Below are 16,305 nucleotides of genomic sequence, written 5' to 3' on the forward strand. Positions count from 1 at the left end.
GGGACATCCTGGAACTGGCGGGGGATGGGGCAGCGTTGATCCTAATCCCCTCAGGGCGCCTCTACAATGAGAAGGCGCGTGGGAAGAAAAGCAGGCCGGGCCCGTAGGGCGCATGGTAGTCCGGTGGCTGGGATCTTCCGCACAACCGCTCTCTGCAGCCTCTGCTACCCACCGGATCCCTCAGCCTCCCTCGGCGCCCCCACCCCAAGTTTCCATACGCAGGGATGTCTAGATCCTAGCAGCCCCGTGATGGGGACCCCGGATCTCCGGCTACCCCCCCCCCACCTCCTGGTCACCAGTTCTCCTCTCGGTGTCCTCTCCCCAAGACTCAATGCAGCTTGGGAGTGACGGGCCAACTAGCTCCCGTCTCCAATCACAGGCCACCGTCCCCCCGGGCTGGAAATCCTGGGGACCCCAGGCTGCAGCGCCCGATCCCTCCCCGGGATCGACTCCCCGGGATCGACTTCAGTGGGGTGGCGCGGGATCCCCCGGCTGCCCGGTGCGGGCTCATCCCGCGTGATCCACTTCTAACTCTCAAGATACACCTCTCCGGGCTCCCCAGTCGGGATACCCCCTGCTCACGGACCCAGAGCCCGGGGAGATCCATCAGGTCCCCGCCTCTTCCCGGGTCAACTTTGCCAACTTTTCTCCAGGGGCCTCATTCGATCAGAAACTTGCCGGCCCTCGCCCGCCGCCGCCTGCGCACCCCGGTGGCCCGCGGGGACCTGGGGGGCTGACGGCGGACCCCCACCCCCCCGGCCGCCGCGCAACCTACCCTGGAGCCGCCGCCTGCCCTCCGGGCCGCCACCTGCCCGCAGCGCGCCGCACCTGCCCGCGCCCGGCTTCGCGCAGCCTAGCCTGCTGGGGGCGGGGCCTCGGGCGTGGACGCGCCCCCGTCGCCATGGGAACCTCGGCCGGCGGCGCTTGCGCCGAGCAGCCCGGGGCGGAGCGCGGTGGGCAGGACGGGAGCCCCGCTGGCTGGCTGTAGGGCTGGGGACGATCCGGCGGGTCAGAGGTCGCCGTTGCGCCCCGACACTCCTCCCGGAAGTGTACCGGGCCACCGAGCCCCAATCCGGCAGCGCCCAATTCATGGTCCCGGTCACCCCAGTTCACGCGGCCATCCCCAGGCTCCTGCCGGAATCCTCCCAACCCACAGCGACCCGCCGCCGGGTCTGCACCCCGAGAGCCTAGCGCACCCCCAGGAATTCCGGAGGCGCCCCGCAGAGGCTTGTCTGTTGAATTGCTAGGAGGTGTGTGCAGACCGGGAGGCTTGCGGGGTCTGCACAAAGTGCTGGCGCCCCCTCGCGGCGGTCTGGGGGATGCACGTGGGATCGGTGGGCCTGGCAGGAGGGTGTTGGCCCCTCTGGGGCGCCTGCTGTAAGTGACCTTCTATTTGGGCCTGTTGCTATTGCTTGGGTGGGGGGCCGGGCGGGGGGAGCGCGAATATAAAGGCTTTTGTACAAATTGAGACACTCTAGACAAGAGAATGCATGGACAAGAAAATGCATTTCGCTATCCTTAACACCATCTGTATGTGGGTATTCAGGACACAGCGGTAAAGTAGCTAGCAGGATGCAAGCTCTGGTAGAGCTTAAAGACTCAAGAGCCCTCCGGCGCCTCTGGCCTGTACCCCAGCTATTGTATAAAAAGAAAGACAACCTTGAAGACTCAAGAGAAATAATTGCACAGGTAAACTGAATTGCATTTGTGACATGTGCCTCTAAGGAAATACAAAGAGCAAGAATAACTGGAGGATCTCCAACCAGGTGCACTTACTGTAAGGCAGGGAGAGGAGAAGAATATCGCTCTATGTCCAGAACTGCCAGGAGCTCTTACTCATCTTTATATGTTGCTATGTGTGTGAGAGAAGAAAGCACCCTCCTGTACAGAACTGACACACCATATCCTTTATTTCATTTCATCTGCACAGCAATCCTTTTGAACTTAGGGTCACCACCACCCCCCACTTCACCAGGGAGCTACCTAAGTCTCCCTCATAAAATTGCCCACAGCGATGGAGCCCAGATAGTGAGGTAGAGACCAGATCAAGTCTCACGCCGGCATAGTCTCCTTTCTCATCTGGAAGCCTTGAATCCAGTCATCAGTAGGACCCAACTCAGCAGCTTTTAAATATAACTAGCACTCCCTAGTGGGGAAGTCTGAGAGATAGGAGACAGAGAATGGGTGGCTTGCCAGTGAAATCCCTTGGAAGCCCCCTTTAATCAGGGCTTTTACAGGACACGTGCGTGTTATATGACCAAAGGCAAATCATTGCTTGTTGTCAGCTCTCCTTTTGGACTTCCCCAAGGCACCGGCTTCTGTCTCTTTTCTTCACTCCTCACTTCCAAGAGCAGGGCTTGGCACATAGTCAGCACTCAGTCAATCTGAAGCTCGTAAATATTGGGCTAAATGGATGAAAACCCAACAACTGATAGCATACCATCTGCTCCCTCTCCGCCCGAACCTTCCCGGAACGCCGTGTCTCTCCTGGGCAAATCTCTGTTAACCAGAACGCGAGGGGCTGAAGGCTCTTTTTCACTGTATGGTCCACATCTCTCAGCTCCCCAGCCAACTTAGTCTTCCATCTTGGCACCTCTCTATGCCAGAACTTAAGCATGGGAGAGGAGAAGACAGTGGCCCTGCCCAATCCCCCCACCAAAAGCCTCAAATCCAGATGTATCTCCAGTCTTGACCATTACCTCCCCCAACTCTTCACCCCAAAATGCGTGCAGCCCAGTCCCAGCTCTTCCACCCCTGTCAAGCTTTGAGGTGACCCTCAAACCACAAACTACAACTTCCAGAGTCCTCCTGAACCAGAAGGGGCGGGACTTCTTGTTTCAGCGCCACCTTAGCTGGTTTCCTCCTGCATTCCTGTGGCCTCCCTGCAGGTGAGAGGCTGCCAGCCAGCACACACCCACAGGTTATACCCTGACCAAAGGGGTGTCAGGTTATACACAGTTTCCAGAGCCAACATCCCCACTCCCATGGCCAGCCCTGGTTTTTCTTCCTGAGGATAGAGGACAGTGCCAACCAGGGATTTTCCCAGAACCCCTTCTCTGCCATCTTCTGCCTCCTCCCCCAGGAAATGTCCTGATTTAGCTGTCTGTTAGACTCCTGGTAGTTCTGTCCAGTCGAACTTTCTTCAGGAGATGTTCTATATCTGCATTGTCCAGAATTAGCCACAGATGACTTCTGAGCAATTGAAATATAGCCAGCATGACCAAGGAATTGAATTCCAAACCTTATTCATTTTAATTAATTTAAATCTAAATAGCCACACATGGAGTACTGCTACCTTATTGAAAAGTGTAGCTCTAGAACCCACACCTTCCTTGGCAAAAACCATGTTCTTCATTAATTCATTCTTCATTAATGCATATTTATCCATTTTGTTTCTTCTGTAATTTATCTGCTTCTTGAGGGTGAAAGTCATTATGTTCTTTGAAATGTTTTCCCTCAATGCCAGGCCTTTGGCCAGGCTGTGCCCTCCACCTGCCAGTTGTCTATAACAGCTACCTATCCTTCAGATCCTAGCTTTAACAGCAACTCCTCAGGGACGTCACCCCTGACTCCATGTGCAGCTGCAGAATCTTCCAATCTTCCACCTCTCCCCCCACCAGCACTGACACTGTGTACAATTGTCCAATTACTACTATGTGTCAGTTTTGAGACTGTGAGCTCCTTGAGAGCAGAGACTACCTAGTAACTGAAGTAGAGTTGACAATCAACACTCATGAAATTCAGCGCTGAAGAAATGTTTTCATATGATATGATCCAGTGCCTATTTCATTGTAATGCTGCCATGAAAGCTACCATTTATTGAAGTATGTACTTGACCTCTGCAGTCTCATTAAGTCCCACAACAATCCCATAAAGATGTTCTGTTATTATCACCCTTTTACAGCTGGGGGATCTGAAGCTCAGAGAGGTTAAGTGACTTGTTCAAGGTCACACAGCTAACATCTCAGTCTGGGTTCCCTAGAAAACAAGACTTGAGGCAAACCTTATATGCTAATGCTTTATTGGGGATGTCATCCCAACCCAAGATAAATGAAAGGGATTTTGAAGTAGAGAGGAAGGGAAAGCAAGCACAGATATGCCTTACTGGCTTAGCCACAGCTTCTCCAGAAAACATGGCCAGGAGGTCCCTCACTCAGGGTGCCTCTGAGAAGTCATGTGAGACGCATCTTTGCAGGGGTGTAAAGGGCAAGAACTTCACCTGCTGGCACCACCCATCTCTTGTCCTCCATGAGTCACTCCGGGCCCCACTGCTTCTTACTTCTGGGCTGTGTTACCTGTGCCTCCAGGCAGCTGCTGGAGAAGCAGTTTCACACACAGAGTTTGATCTAAGTCTGGAAGAAGAGCCAGCGCCCCCTCCCCTGCCAAGGGTCCAGTCAGGCCAGCTTGGATGCTAGCTGGGGTGTTGGGAGATTGGGCCGGGGCTCTGCAGGCCACATTACTGCAGGCTGAGATGGCCAAGTAGCTGCAGCAAGAGACCCAAGCCACGCGCAGTAGGAGGTGACTGGATATTGGATCATGTCCAGTGCTGCCGGGTGGCCAGGAAGGACATAGCTGAGTGCACCTGAGAAGGTGCATTAAACAAGCCTGATAGAGCTAGTAAACATCAGAGCTGGAATTCAGATCCAGTTTGGACTAACTCCAGGGTTCTTCAACAAATACTGACTGAAAGAAGGGTAGGAGGGGAAATGAATAAATGCATGAACTTTCGGAGGGAAAACCCTGGTAATCATCTATTCCAGATGCCATCATGTGATAGGTGGAGAAACTGAGGCCAGAGGGAGTGATGCCCTGCCCTGCCCAAGTCCACAATGAGTGTAGGCAGGAGAGCTGGGACTTAAGCCTCAATCACAGGCTTTACTGGACATTCCTACCTCTGACAGCACCAACTAGTCATGTCAGCGTTTATACAGTGAGATCTCTAGTTCTTACCTGCCCAGCATCTGTTCCCTCTCCTCTGCTACCAGCACCTTGGTTTTCCTTCTAGAAATCACCTACCCCCATGGTTAGTTATGTAGTTCTACTGAATCTTGTCACATCCCTAGTCTATCCCTAATCTCCAACCCCTAACCCCCAATCCTAGGTCTAGTCAATCAGATCATCCCATTCCCCTGACCACAGTGAATGACTCATGGGTGGGAATGTTACCCAAGGTTGTCCAGGGAAAATTAATCACAGCATAGTTGCAACTACATACAAAGAGCATCTTTCTTTTCCTTGGGTTGCTAAATCTCAAAATGTCAACCTGGAGTTATGGAAGCCAACGTTGTGAGAGAGACTGTACCTGAGAGAGAAGCTAACCCTGCAAAAAAGAGAGCTGAGAAAGAGAGGTCCCAAAGACCTGGACCTTGTTCATCTGGATCCAGCCGTGCCTGAAGCTGTACCATAGAATTTTCAGTTATCTATGCCAATACATTTTTGCATTTCTATTTGAACCAGTGTGAGTTGCACTTCCATCACTTTTTGCAAAAACAAGACAAGCACCTATTCTGGGTCAAGTCCTAATGCTGGATACTGGGGATAAAGATTTATCAGATCCAGTGCCCCTGTCTGGAAGTTCACAGCCTGCAGGGAAGATTCTTGGGTTCCAGATAAATAGATAAGCCTGTTTTCTGGACCAGAATTACCAATGGAAAAAAAGGTAGCAAGCACACTGGCAAGAATAGCAACACCTGGTGTCTAATTGTAATCAGTTAATCCCTATTCATGTGTCTCTCACCCAGGAAACACCAAACCTTCACCCAGCCTGACGGAGGGCTGGCTTTTCCCTCTTTGCCTAGGACACCCAGCAGCCCAGAGTGAAAGTCTGTCGGTTTAAGGAACTGGGAAAAAACACCCATATGTACACACCTCAAATCAGCTTATCATGCACCCGGCTTTGTTTGCCAACTTGAATGTTCCTTCAAAGAGAAGGAGAACTTCCATGAAGTCACAGATTGTTTAGGCTAGAGCCTAAGCAGAAGAGGCCACATAGGAGGGTCTTGATCTGAAGTGTGGTGAGTCTGCGGAAAGTATGATCTGAGGTCAGGAGGGCAGAGGGAGGGAGGAGCATACTCTCCAGAGGCCATAATGGACTTCAGAGATTCATGAAACTCTGAAATGGCATACAGCATGTGTGGGGGAGGGGCGGGGAAATGAGGTAAGGGAAGGGGAATTCATTTATAATTTTAATTCATATTTTCAAAAAGAATCCTTTGATATTCCACTGCTCCGGGACATGGTCATCCTTTTGTAGATGAGTGGCTTATTGCTGAGGCTGCTATAATCAAGTGCCATAGACTTATAAACTACAGGAATTTATTTATGTCTCCCAGCCTTTAGTACGGGAAGTTCAAGGTCAAGATGCCAGCAGGTTTGGTGTCTGGTGAGCGCCTGCTTCCTGGTTCAGAGGCAGCTGTCCTATCATTGTGTCCTCATGTGGCAGAGGGGTCAGGAAGCTCTATGGGGTCTCTTACAAGGGCACAGACCCTGTCCCTGAAGCTCCACCCTCAGGACACTAATCACCTTCCAAAGTCCCAACCTCCTTTGGTGCCCCCTGTCTGGAAGTTCACAGCCTGCAGGGAAGATTCTTGGGTTCCAGATTTCATAAGAAATAAAACATAAGAATTCCACACAAACATTCAGTCCATTGCAAGAGAGACACTGAGGCTCAGTGTAAATTATCACATTACATAATTTATAACAGACTTGTAACAGACTTGTAACAGACCTGGAATAGAACCAGAAATCCAGCTTACTCAGCTGCTCTGCTGGGAGGAGACAAGGAATGCACCCCAGGACCTCCCCTGTCCCTCCTGCCTAGCTTCAGATCTCAGCCAGGACATTACTGGTCCCAGAAGGATGGATCAGTTGCCTGTCCTCTGTGCTTGGCCCCAGCCTCACCCAGGCTTTCCCTTGGTGTGGGGCTTGCCTGTGTGCATCCATTGATGGACGGTGCATCTCAAACTTCACTCAGGCTCCATCACACTCAGACACCTGCCCCTCCCCTAGCAAGCCTGCTCCTGCAAAAGCTTCCCCATCTCAGTAATGGCAGCTCCACCCTCCCAGGTGCCAAGGTCAAAAGCTCTGTAGGCAACCTTGCCTCTTGCCTGTCTAGTCCATAAGTGAATCTGATTGGATTGACCTTCCTCATTTCTTCCAGTCTCTCAGGTCTCTTTGCTTGCTCACCAAGGACCTTTGCACCTGCTCCTCCCTTTGCCTGGAGTATTCCTCTGCCGGGATCCACATAACTCCCTCCCTCAGCTCTTTCAGATTCCCACTCAAAGATCACCGCGTCACGAGGCTTTCTCTGAGCATCCCCCAATCACTTGCCATCTCTCTTCCCTGCTTCAGTTTTCTCTATGGCATTTATTACCCTGGGTGTTCTTATATGACTTAGTCTCGTAGGGCTCGCTAAAGTATAAGCTCTAGGAAAACAGAAGCATTGTCTGTTTTCCTCAGTGCTAAGCCCCAGGCACCTAGAACACTTCCTCGAGCTTAGTACTGAATAGATATACAATAAATATTAGTTGAATGGATGGATCCACCAATTATCCTATCTGGTTCATTCAGCTTGCCCCAAAAGCTCTAAGTTCCTTGAGGGCAAGCGTTGTGTTCTGTTCACTCCTCTATCTACTCATGAGGGTTATGTAGGGCTGGACACATTAACATCGAATGAATGAATGATTAGCCCCTGCAGCTGACAGGTGTGGACTTTGGGGAAGAAAGAGACTTGGGAACACACCAAGGCACTCACAGTCACCTCTAACCCCCTAAACCCCAGCTCTCTGTCTGCCGTGAGGAACCATGACTCCCTGGTGTGATCCACGCCAGAGCAGGTGGGAGGGTTGCAAGCCTTAGCCCTGAGCTGCCCTGGGGTCTCTGACTTTGAATCCAACCCCTTAAGATCACTTGGGTTTAAAGCCCAGAGTCGGGAGTCCAAGTCCCTGAATGTGAAGCCCAGGTGCACCACTGACTTCCAAGACTTGACTCTGACATCTGTAAAATGGGAACTACGATAGCAGCGCCTCCCCTCCAGTGGCCATGAGGCTTAAGTGAAACGAGGCACTGAAAGTGTCTCTGTGGACTTGGTGAGTGCTCGGGGAGTGCCCACTGCCACTCACGGTTAACTGCTGAACTGAAGGGGGAAATAGTCCCTTTCTAGCTTCCTCTAGGTGGATTCCAGCTCCTTGGAACCTGGCCGGATGTGGTTTCGGGTTCTAATGCCTCATTTAGGTTTCTGGGCACCTGGACAGTCTGGGTGATTTTCCCAGGTGACATTGAGCACATTATCTGGAGAACAAAACTCCTTTCAAGGTCAGAAACGCCTGGAGAGCCACTGGGCAGCCAGAGAGAGGCAAAATCACTGGCCTGGGTTGGCTCTGGGCTCCCCAGCTTCCTGGCTGGAATTACACCCCTGGGGAGCCTGCCAACTCCAAAGGAGAGGCTGATTTTGGTGTAGGCAAAAAAGAAAAATTCATCCCCCTTCTCTCGAGGGGCCGCATCTCCCTTGCTGGCTTGCAGCCAGGAGGTTTTTCTAATCCTGGGAATAAAGTCTAAGCAACCTAACTCTGACCTACCTGGGGGGAGGAGAGAGGAGGGAGGAGGAGGGAAGAGGGGAGATGACCTCTGCCCCACCCCCATAACACTTAGTGTGTTTTTGTCACCTTGAACCTTCACAACAACCCCCACCCCCATTTTCCAGAGAGGTGAGGCGACCTCCCCAAGGTCATGGTGCACAAGAGGGGAGAATGTAGCCTTGTTGGCTTTCTTCTCCCTCACCCAGCGCAGTGACTGAGCGCAAGGTACCTTCCCCTGGGATTTCTAATCTGCTTCTACAGATGGAGAAACTGAGGCACGATAGCACAAACAGCAAAGGGCAGTGGAGCAGGCTGGCAAGTGGTAGAGTGACGGGTCATTCTCCAAGCCCAGGATTCCCGCCACATTTAAAGTGCTGGCCCCCTGAGGTTCCCAAAGGGAAAGCCAAGGCTGAAAGGCCAACCCCTGGAAGTCTGCATTACTTCCCTGACTTGGTTGGCAGCTCAGGTCCTTTTGACCCTGGGTGCCCAGCCCTCTGGACCTCACTTCTGGCCATCAGTGACAGTGCTGGCTACTAGCTGGCTCTCTCCGGCCTTGGCCCTATGACCCAAACACCTCTATTATTATTTGGACGACTGCACTTCTTTCTGCACTATTCGAGAGCAGTTTATTATTTATTATCCCCTGGCAGGCCTCATGGCTCCTTTGACCAGGGGTAGGGGCAGGCCAGGTGCACCCCGGCTGTAGCACATACCTGGGAGGGCGGCATCATAAGCAGGGCAGCACAGCTTGAACCCCAGACAGCCTGAGCAGAGGTGCAGACTCAAGTCCCCTTGAGGTTCTTATCTTCTGCAGTCATGGCCGTCACATCAGTGACTAGGCTGGTGCCAGCAAACAGGGCGACCAGTCTCACACTGAAAAGCAGGACAAAGCTACCACAACCCACAGGAAGAAAATCCCCACACCCCCCACTCCCCATCCTCACTTGACTGTGCAGGTATAAGTGGGGTGCCAGATGCTCAGGAGGCGTTTAAAACCTACCAGCTTCAACAGATGTTCTCCTTGATGTGAAGAGAAGTATTGAAGAATGGAAAGTGAAATAACTCTAGCCTCTGTCATCTGTACGTTTAAGACTGGGCCAGTGAAAAATATATAAAATAAAATTTAAAAAATGTAAAAAAAGAGATAGATGAAGCAAATATTACAAAATCTTGTATCTAAGTGATGGGCATATGAAAATTCATTGTGTACCCTTTAAGATGCCGTACTTTATTTTTTAAAAATATTTATTTATTGGGCATCCCCGGTGGCGCAGCGGTTGAGCGCTGGGTTGCGAAGCTGCCCGCAGCCTCGGCAGCGCGGGTTCGATCCCTGGCTGCTCCGCGGCCACAGGAGGAGGGTCCCGCATGGCGCGCAGACCTCTCCTGCCGCCCGCTGCTCCCCTCAGCAGTGTACTTCGGTCCTTCTGCCTGCTCTGCTCCCCGCTCTGGCTCTGGTGAATTCTCTCACCCTCCCGCGCTTCTGACTGTACCCAGTGCTTGTATAAATAATAAATAAATATTTTATGCATACAAGAGCCGGGGTATAGGCCAGAGATGCAGGGGGTGAGAGGATTCACCAGAGACAGAGTGGGGAACAGAACAGGCAGATCGACAGAAGTACACTGCTGAGGGGAGCAGCAGGTGAGACAGGAGAGGTCTGCTGTGCCATGTGGGTAGCTCCCTGGCCGGCCGGGGATCAAACTCATGCTGCAGAGGCTGCAGATTGCTTCATAATGCTGTGCTTAACCTCTTGTGCCACCAGGGAGGCCCAAGATGCTGTACTTAAAAAAAAGCTTTTTATAATAATTTTAAAAACAGTCATTACTTTTTGGTTATTTCTTCTGTACTTTCTAATTAGTAAAGTTTAATATTTAATTTAAAAAAAAGACTGGGTCAGGCACCTCCTGAATGCCCCCCAAGGACCATCTGAGGCACCATGACATACACATTTTCCATGGCAAGTTCTAGAATAATTATTCTATAGAGGTCTTTGTGATGCCAGGGGTATCATAAACGCTTCTAAAAATGTTATGCTTAGTGCCCAAAGTGGGAAGCAGGATGCAACACATAGGACAATGCCATTTATATATATGAAAAATACACATACAAACAATATTGATTTTGCAAAAATATCTCTAAACAAAAAGATGCACCTTGAATACTTGAAATGGTCCCTGAGTGGTAGGGGTTAACTCACAGACAGCGTGGTTGCTAGAAACAAAGGTTCTCTGTGTGGTTTAGAAAAAGGAGCTCCCTCAATGAATGACTGAATGAAACACTTGAGGGGCCTCATATGGACCAGTGATGATGATGTGCAAAGGTCTGTTTCAGCACTAACATTCATTCTAGGATTTGGGCCTTCAAATTCTGGTTATTTGTTAGGGCAAAGCCCCATCTCCACCCAGTTATTAACACCTCCCATTGCATCTGTTGGCCAGAAAAGGGCTGTGGACTGGGATCTAAACACAGGACCAGATGCCTGCCTTGGTGGGGGCGGGGGGGCACCATCTCAGCCCTTTTCTCTCCACTGCTAATCTTGCCCCTCGATCCCCAGGTCACTCACAGTTCCTGATGGTGGGCAGTGTGTGGGCAGCTCTGGAGATCTCCCTGGCCTGCATCTCAGCCCTGGGCCTCATCTCCCCTGCCTGGTTCCAGACCCCTACCTTCTCCTTTGGCATCCTCACCTACTGCTCCTGGCCTCAGGGTGATAGCTGGAACCAGAGTTGTGGGGTCTTCAGGTCCCTGGATGATATTCCTGACTTCGCCTGGAAGGTGAGACCTGGGATCATCCATTCACAGGCTGTTGGGGGTTCAGACCACCAGGGCAGAGAAGCAAGTGCCTGCAGAGTGGGGTTTGCGGGACCTTTCCTCACATCCTGGTGTCTACCAATCTCAGTCTTTTTTTCAAACTAAGCACAAAAATCCTTAAACCTGACAGCTCTAAGGAATCACCTGTGAATTTTGCTGATATGAAGTTCTGCCCACATCCCCCAGTCTCTGTGAAGGTATGGGGTGAGATCTGGCTATCTGCATTTAAACAAATACCCAGGAAGATTCTGGAGACAGCTGCCAGGCCTAGTAGAGCCTTTGTTCAAATTTGGAAAAGGTGGCACTCCTTCAGGACACCATGCTGCCATCTACTGGAAATTTACTATAACCAGTAAGCAAATCTACGATGGTCCCCAAACACATCTCTCAGGATTGTGCAGGGTGCAACCTGCACATGCCTATCTGGCCTACCTATAAGCACTGACAGGTTGAAAACCACAGTGTAGGTGTTGAGAGTCCCGGTTACGAAGCACATTACCAAATTAATAATGGACACAACAGGTCCGGACTGCAGCTCAGAGGAAGCTTGTACAGGCCTCAATGGATAATTACAAGGGGGCCTGTCTGGCGATCCTGCTGTGTAGAAGCTACTCAGCAAGGCAGGGTATGAAGGTTGTAGATCTATATCTTAATTCTGGCTCTATCACATGTTAACTATGTGTCCTAAGCCAAAGGGACACACCTCCTTATTAGGCAGCAGTTTGCTTACATGTGAAACAGGAATGATGGTAGTACAGACCTCCTGGGGTTTCAGGACCCACATATGTCAATAACCAGAACAAGTATATGCCTGCCCTTCTCCCTCTTCCTGCCAGGTCTCAGCTGTGATTCTTCTCGGAGGCTGGTTCCTGTTGGCCTTCAATGCAATTCTCCTCCTGTCCTGGGCCCTGGCCCCCAAAGGGATGTGCCCAAGGAGAGGCAGTGGCCCAATGCCAGGGGTGCAGGCAGCTGCAGGTAAATCCACTGTCACATAATAAACATTCCAGATGTTTATGGAATGAATGAATGAAGCAAACTGTGAAAAGAATCTGGTCTTCTGCTTTGAATCTTTGCGATAACCCCTAAGATTACAGACTCTCCCTGGTCCTTAGTAAGCCAGATATAGGGAGGATGGAATGATGTCCTATAACAGCACCCTCTCCTGTCCTTGGCCAAACCCAGACCTAATAGTCTCTCTCCCATTGTTTTTCCCTCATCTATTCATACTGCATCATCTTTGCTGGATCACCATACAGTTGGGCAGGTTGTGCACTGCACAAGAGTGCTGAGCTGAGGGTTCACATGACTATGCTCCACTTGCTGAGCTATGAAACTGAAGGGCTGCAAATGCCCAGAGCATTGCTTTTTTTAAAATTCATACATAGGCACTAGATGGCATAGCCCAGGCCTTTATTGCAATACTCATTCAATTAATTGCTCACTATCTTTTACCTAGATTTAAGAAATAACCACCTTGTGGGTCTGCCTGTTGCCACTCTTGCCTCTTAGAGTCTGTTTGCCACAAGCACTGTTAAAGTGAAATCAGATCATGTCATAGACTGGCTTAGCCACCTTCCTATGATTTCCTGTTATACCCGGAGTAAAATGCAAACTCCTTACCATGGCCAGTGAGGCGCTGCCTGGCCAAACACCCATTCCCTCACTGCTTCCTCTCTTCCCCTTCTACCAAGCTCAACGTGCTGCAGCCACACCGCCTTGCTTTCTGTGCTCCTCTCTATCACGCTTGTTCCCTCTGCCTGGAACTCTCTCCTCAGATCTTCATGTGTCTTGCTCTCCCACTTCACTCAGTATTCTGCTCAGACGTCACTTCCTCTGTGGGGACAGCCATGACCACTAGGTAAGGGAGCCTCCCTCTCCTTGAATTCTTTCCTCTGATCTTCCTTATATTTTTCATGACACTTACTTGAAATATCTTATCTGCTATTTGATTACCAACACCTAGTACAGGTGCATATAATAGATGCTCATTAAATATGTGTTGACTTAATGGATGCAGATACAGTCTTTGTCATAGGCTTGCACAGTGGCTAGTGGGGGTGGGTGCATCAGGGAGTTATAACTTACTGGATATTTGATATGATGGAGATAAGCATAGGGTGCAAAGAACTACTCCAGGTACCCGACCCAGTGTGTGGAGGGTGTTAAGGAAGGATTCCTAGAGAAGGTATCACTTAAGGTGAGTCCGAATGCTGAGTCTAGGTGCACTATGCTAGATGCTGATGACATTAAGGCAGACATGTCCATGTCCTTGTGGATTTGACTTTCAAGTGGAGAGAGATGGGAGGGCAAGTGGGAGTAAGCCAGATGTGGAAGGGCATTTCGGGTAATGGGAATATCAGAGACCAAGTAATGGAAACAAGAGAGCCAGGCATATGCAGGCAACTGCAAGTAGACCAGTGTGGTTGAAGAGCAGCAAGAGAACCTAAGGGCCATCTGATTCTCCTGCATGGGAGTGTCTTGAAGGTAAAGAGGCATCCAGTTCTTTTCACTAGCGTTATTTTGCCCACCATGTCACAGTTTTGATGAGTGAACACATGGATGGATTGGTGGGGTTGGTGAATGGATCAGTGAATAAGGGGTAAGTGGGTGGATGAATGGATGGACGGATGGATGGGCGGAGGGCAGGTGACTGTGAAGAGTGGTTAGATGAACGGTGGAGAGAATGAGTGGATTAGAATATGGCTGAATGAAAATGAGCTGATGGACAGATGAGTGGAAGGTGATTGAGTGATGGGTGGATAAAAGTAATGAAAGAGTCACAAACAGACGAATGCATGAAGAGGCAAGTGGATGGATGAGTGAGTGGGTGTAGGGGTGGGTGGTTGGATCAGTGAGCCTAGGGTGGAGAGTTAGCCCAGTGTCCCTTGAATGACACCCTGGTTTCCTTCTTGCTCTCTAGCCACTGCCATTGTTGTGGGCCTTCTGGTTTTCCCAGTCAGCTTGGCCTCCGCATTCGCCAAGAAAGCCTGTGGAGCCTCTTCCATGTACCACGGTGGGCAGTGTCAGCTGGGCTGGGGCTACGTGACCGCCATCCTCACTGCAGTCCTGGCTAGCCTCTTCCCCATGATAGGCAGGCCCCACAGGACCCACGTCCAGGGCAGGACCATCTTCTTTTCCAGTGACACTGAGAGAATCTTCCTTGTGCCAGAAAGGAGCAAATAAAAATTTTCTAGCAGGAGCAAAAAGAGTCCACACTAGAGTTGTATGAAATTACCAAATACCCAGGTTCAAATCCCACCTCTGCTGCTGCCATAATGTGTGACCATAGGTAAGCGTCGCTGGACCTGGTGTATTCTTCTGCAAAATGGGTGTGTGTGCCCTGCCTCACAGCGTTGTTAGGGGAATTAACTTATGATGCTCTGTGTAAATCAGCACATACCATAATGTGATCACAATATAGTGAACAAAGTCTAGATACTACTATTATAGTCTCTATCTCATAGCACTGTGGTGAGAATTAATCCTATTCATGAAGTTTTCTGCCAATTATACTTCAATTAAAAAAAGTACCTAGAGTAATCCTGAGCCCTTAGTCATTCGAATACTCCATCTTTGTGGGGCATATGCATGGTCTTCCTTCCTTCCCTTTTGATAACTCCTCTCTTAGAGAATTTGAAAATCCACTTTCCCATCTAACATTTAGTGAGTGCCCTTTAGGTGTAAAAGTTTTCCCAGTGCTGGAGCGGGGGTGGGGAGACAGGAGCTAAGGACCTGCCCCACACTTCCATGCAAATAATCCACTGACACTCTTCCTGCTCTCTCAGGAAGAGATGCTGGGGTCCACCTACTGCTTTTGCCCATCATAACCCATTGCCTTTCTGTTGTTACATAAATATATAGGGTATATACCAACACCCTAGTCTTCCCTTTGGAAATGATCCTCAGCAACTCTTGGCTACCCCAAACTTTTAAGCACAAATGAGCCTTTCTAGCCAATCAAGCATGATTGAAACTATGGGTCCAGAGATGGGCATGGGTCTGTGGAGCCAGTGTGCAGGAATGGGACCATGAGATGCACAGAGATGGAGTCTAAGGACTTCATTTGAACACCTGGATACAGCAAGGCCTGCTCCCCTGCCGGCAGGAAACAATCACAGCCAGGTTAGTATCCCCCCTAGCCTGGCTGCCTCAGAAGAGTGAACTTCTTTCTTGGTATATACATATCTTGAGAAGGACTCCAATTGGCCAGGACTGGGTCCTTGTCCATCCTCAGGGGTGAGGGGCATGCCAGCAGTCTCACCGGAAGACCACAGTTGAGTGGAGGCAGTATAGTTGCCTAGAACTGTACCCTTCCTGGCACCAGATGAGTGTCTCCCATTGAAAGGCAGGGTCTATCGCCCACCCTTTGAATCTGAGCTTGATCATGTGATTTTCTCTGATGAAGAGAACATGGCAGTAATGACTTTCTGCCTGCTCTAAGCCTCGGTCTCAAGAGGCTTTGCACACTTCTATCTGCTCTCCCAGAAGCTGCCGCATGGCCATGTGAATGAGCTGGAGCCAGGCTGCTGGAGGATGAGAGACATAGGGCCCAGCTTCCCTAGTGCCCGAGCCCACAGCCATTCCATGTCCAGAAGCAGGGCAGCCTACCTGGCCATCAGCTGAGCTCCAAGGCATGAAGATGGATGGCTGAGACCAGAAGAACCCACAGGGCCGGAGGCTGCGGAGATGATTACCTGAAGTCACCAGGTCTGGGGTGGCCCAGAACACAGCATCACTCACGGTGACAAAGGATTCTCCTTGACCCTTCAGGCAGCATAAGAATCTGTCCCCCCCCTAGGTAAGGGCCACTGGGGTGGTGGTGGGAAGACACAGTCTTCAGAATATTCCTTTCTTTCTTTAAAAAAAAAAATACCCCCAAAGAACCAAAAAGTGAGCCAGATTCACACATCTCTGTTTATAT

General features: G+C 50.4%; 1 protein-coding gene across 1 annotated transcript; it reads left to right on the plus strand.

The window, feature by feature from the left end:
- Positions 1-11,147: 11,147 nt before the first annotated feature.
- LHFPL7 (LHFPL tetraspan subfamily member 7) lies at positions 11,148-14,567 on the plus strand (the record flags this gene model as incomplete). Its single annotated transcript, XM_084253486.1, has 3 exons — positions 11,148-11,348; positions 12,221-12,359; positions 14,305-14,567. 3 exons carry the CDS (start codon positions 11,148-11,150, stop codon positions 14,565-14,567), a joined length of 603 nt encoding a protein of 200 aa, XP_084109612.1.
- Between the last annotated feature and the right edge of the window lie 1,738 nt (positions 14,568-16,305).

Source organism: Talpa europaea, assembly GCF_964194135.1.
Source record: "Talpa europaea genome assembly, chromosome: 14".
NCBI lineage: Eukaryota > Metazoa > Chordata > Mammalia > Eulipotyphla > Talpidae > Talpa > Talpa europaea.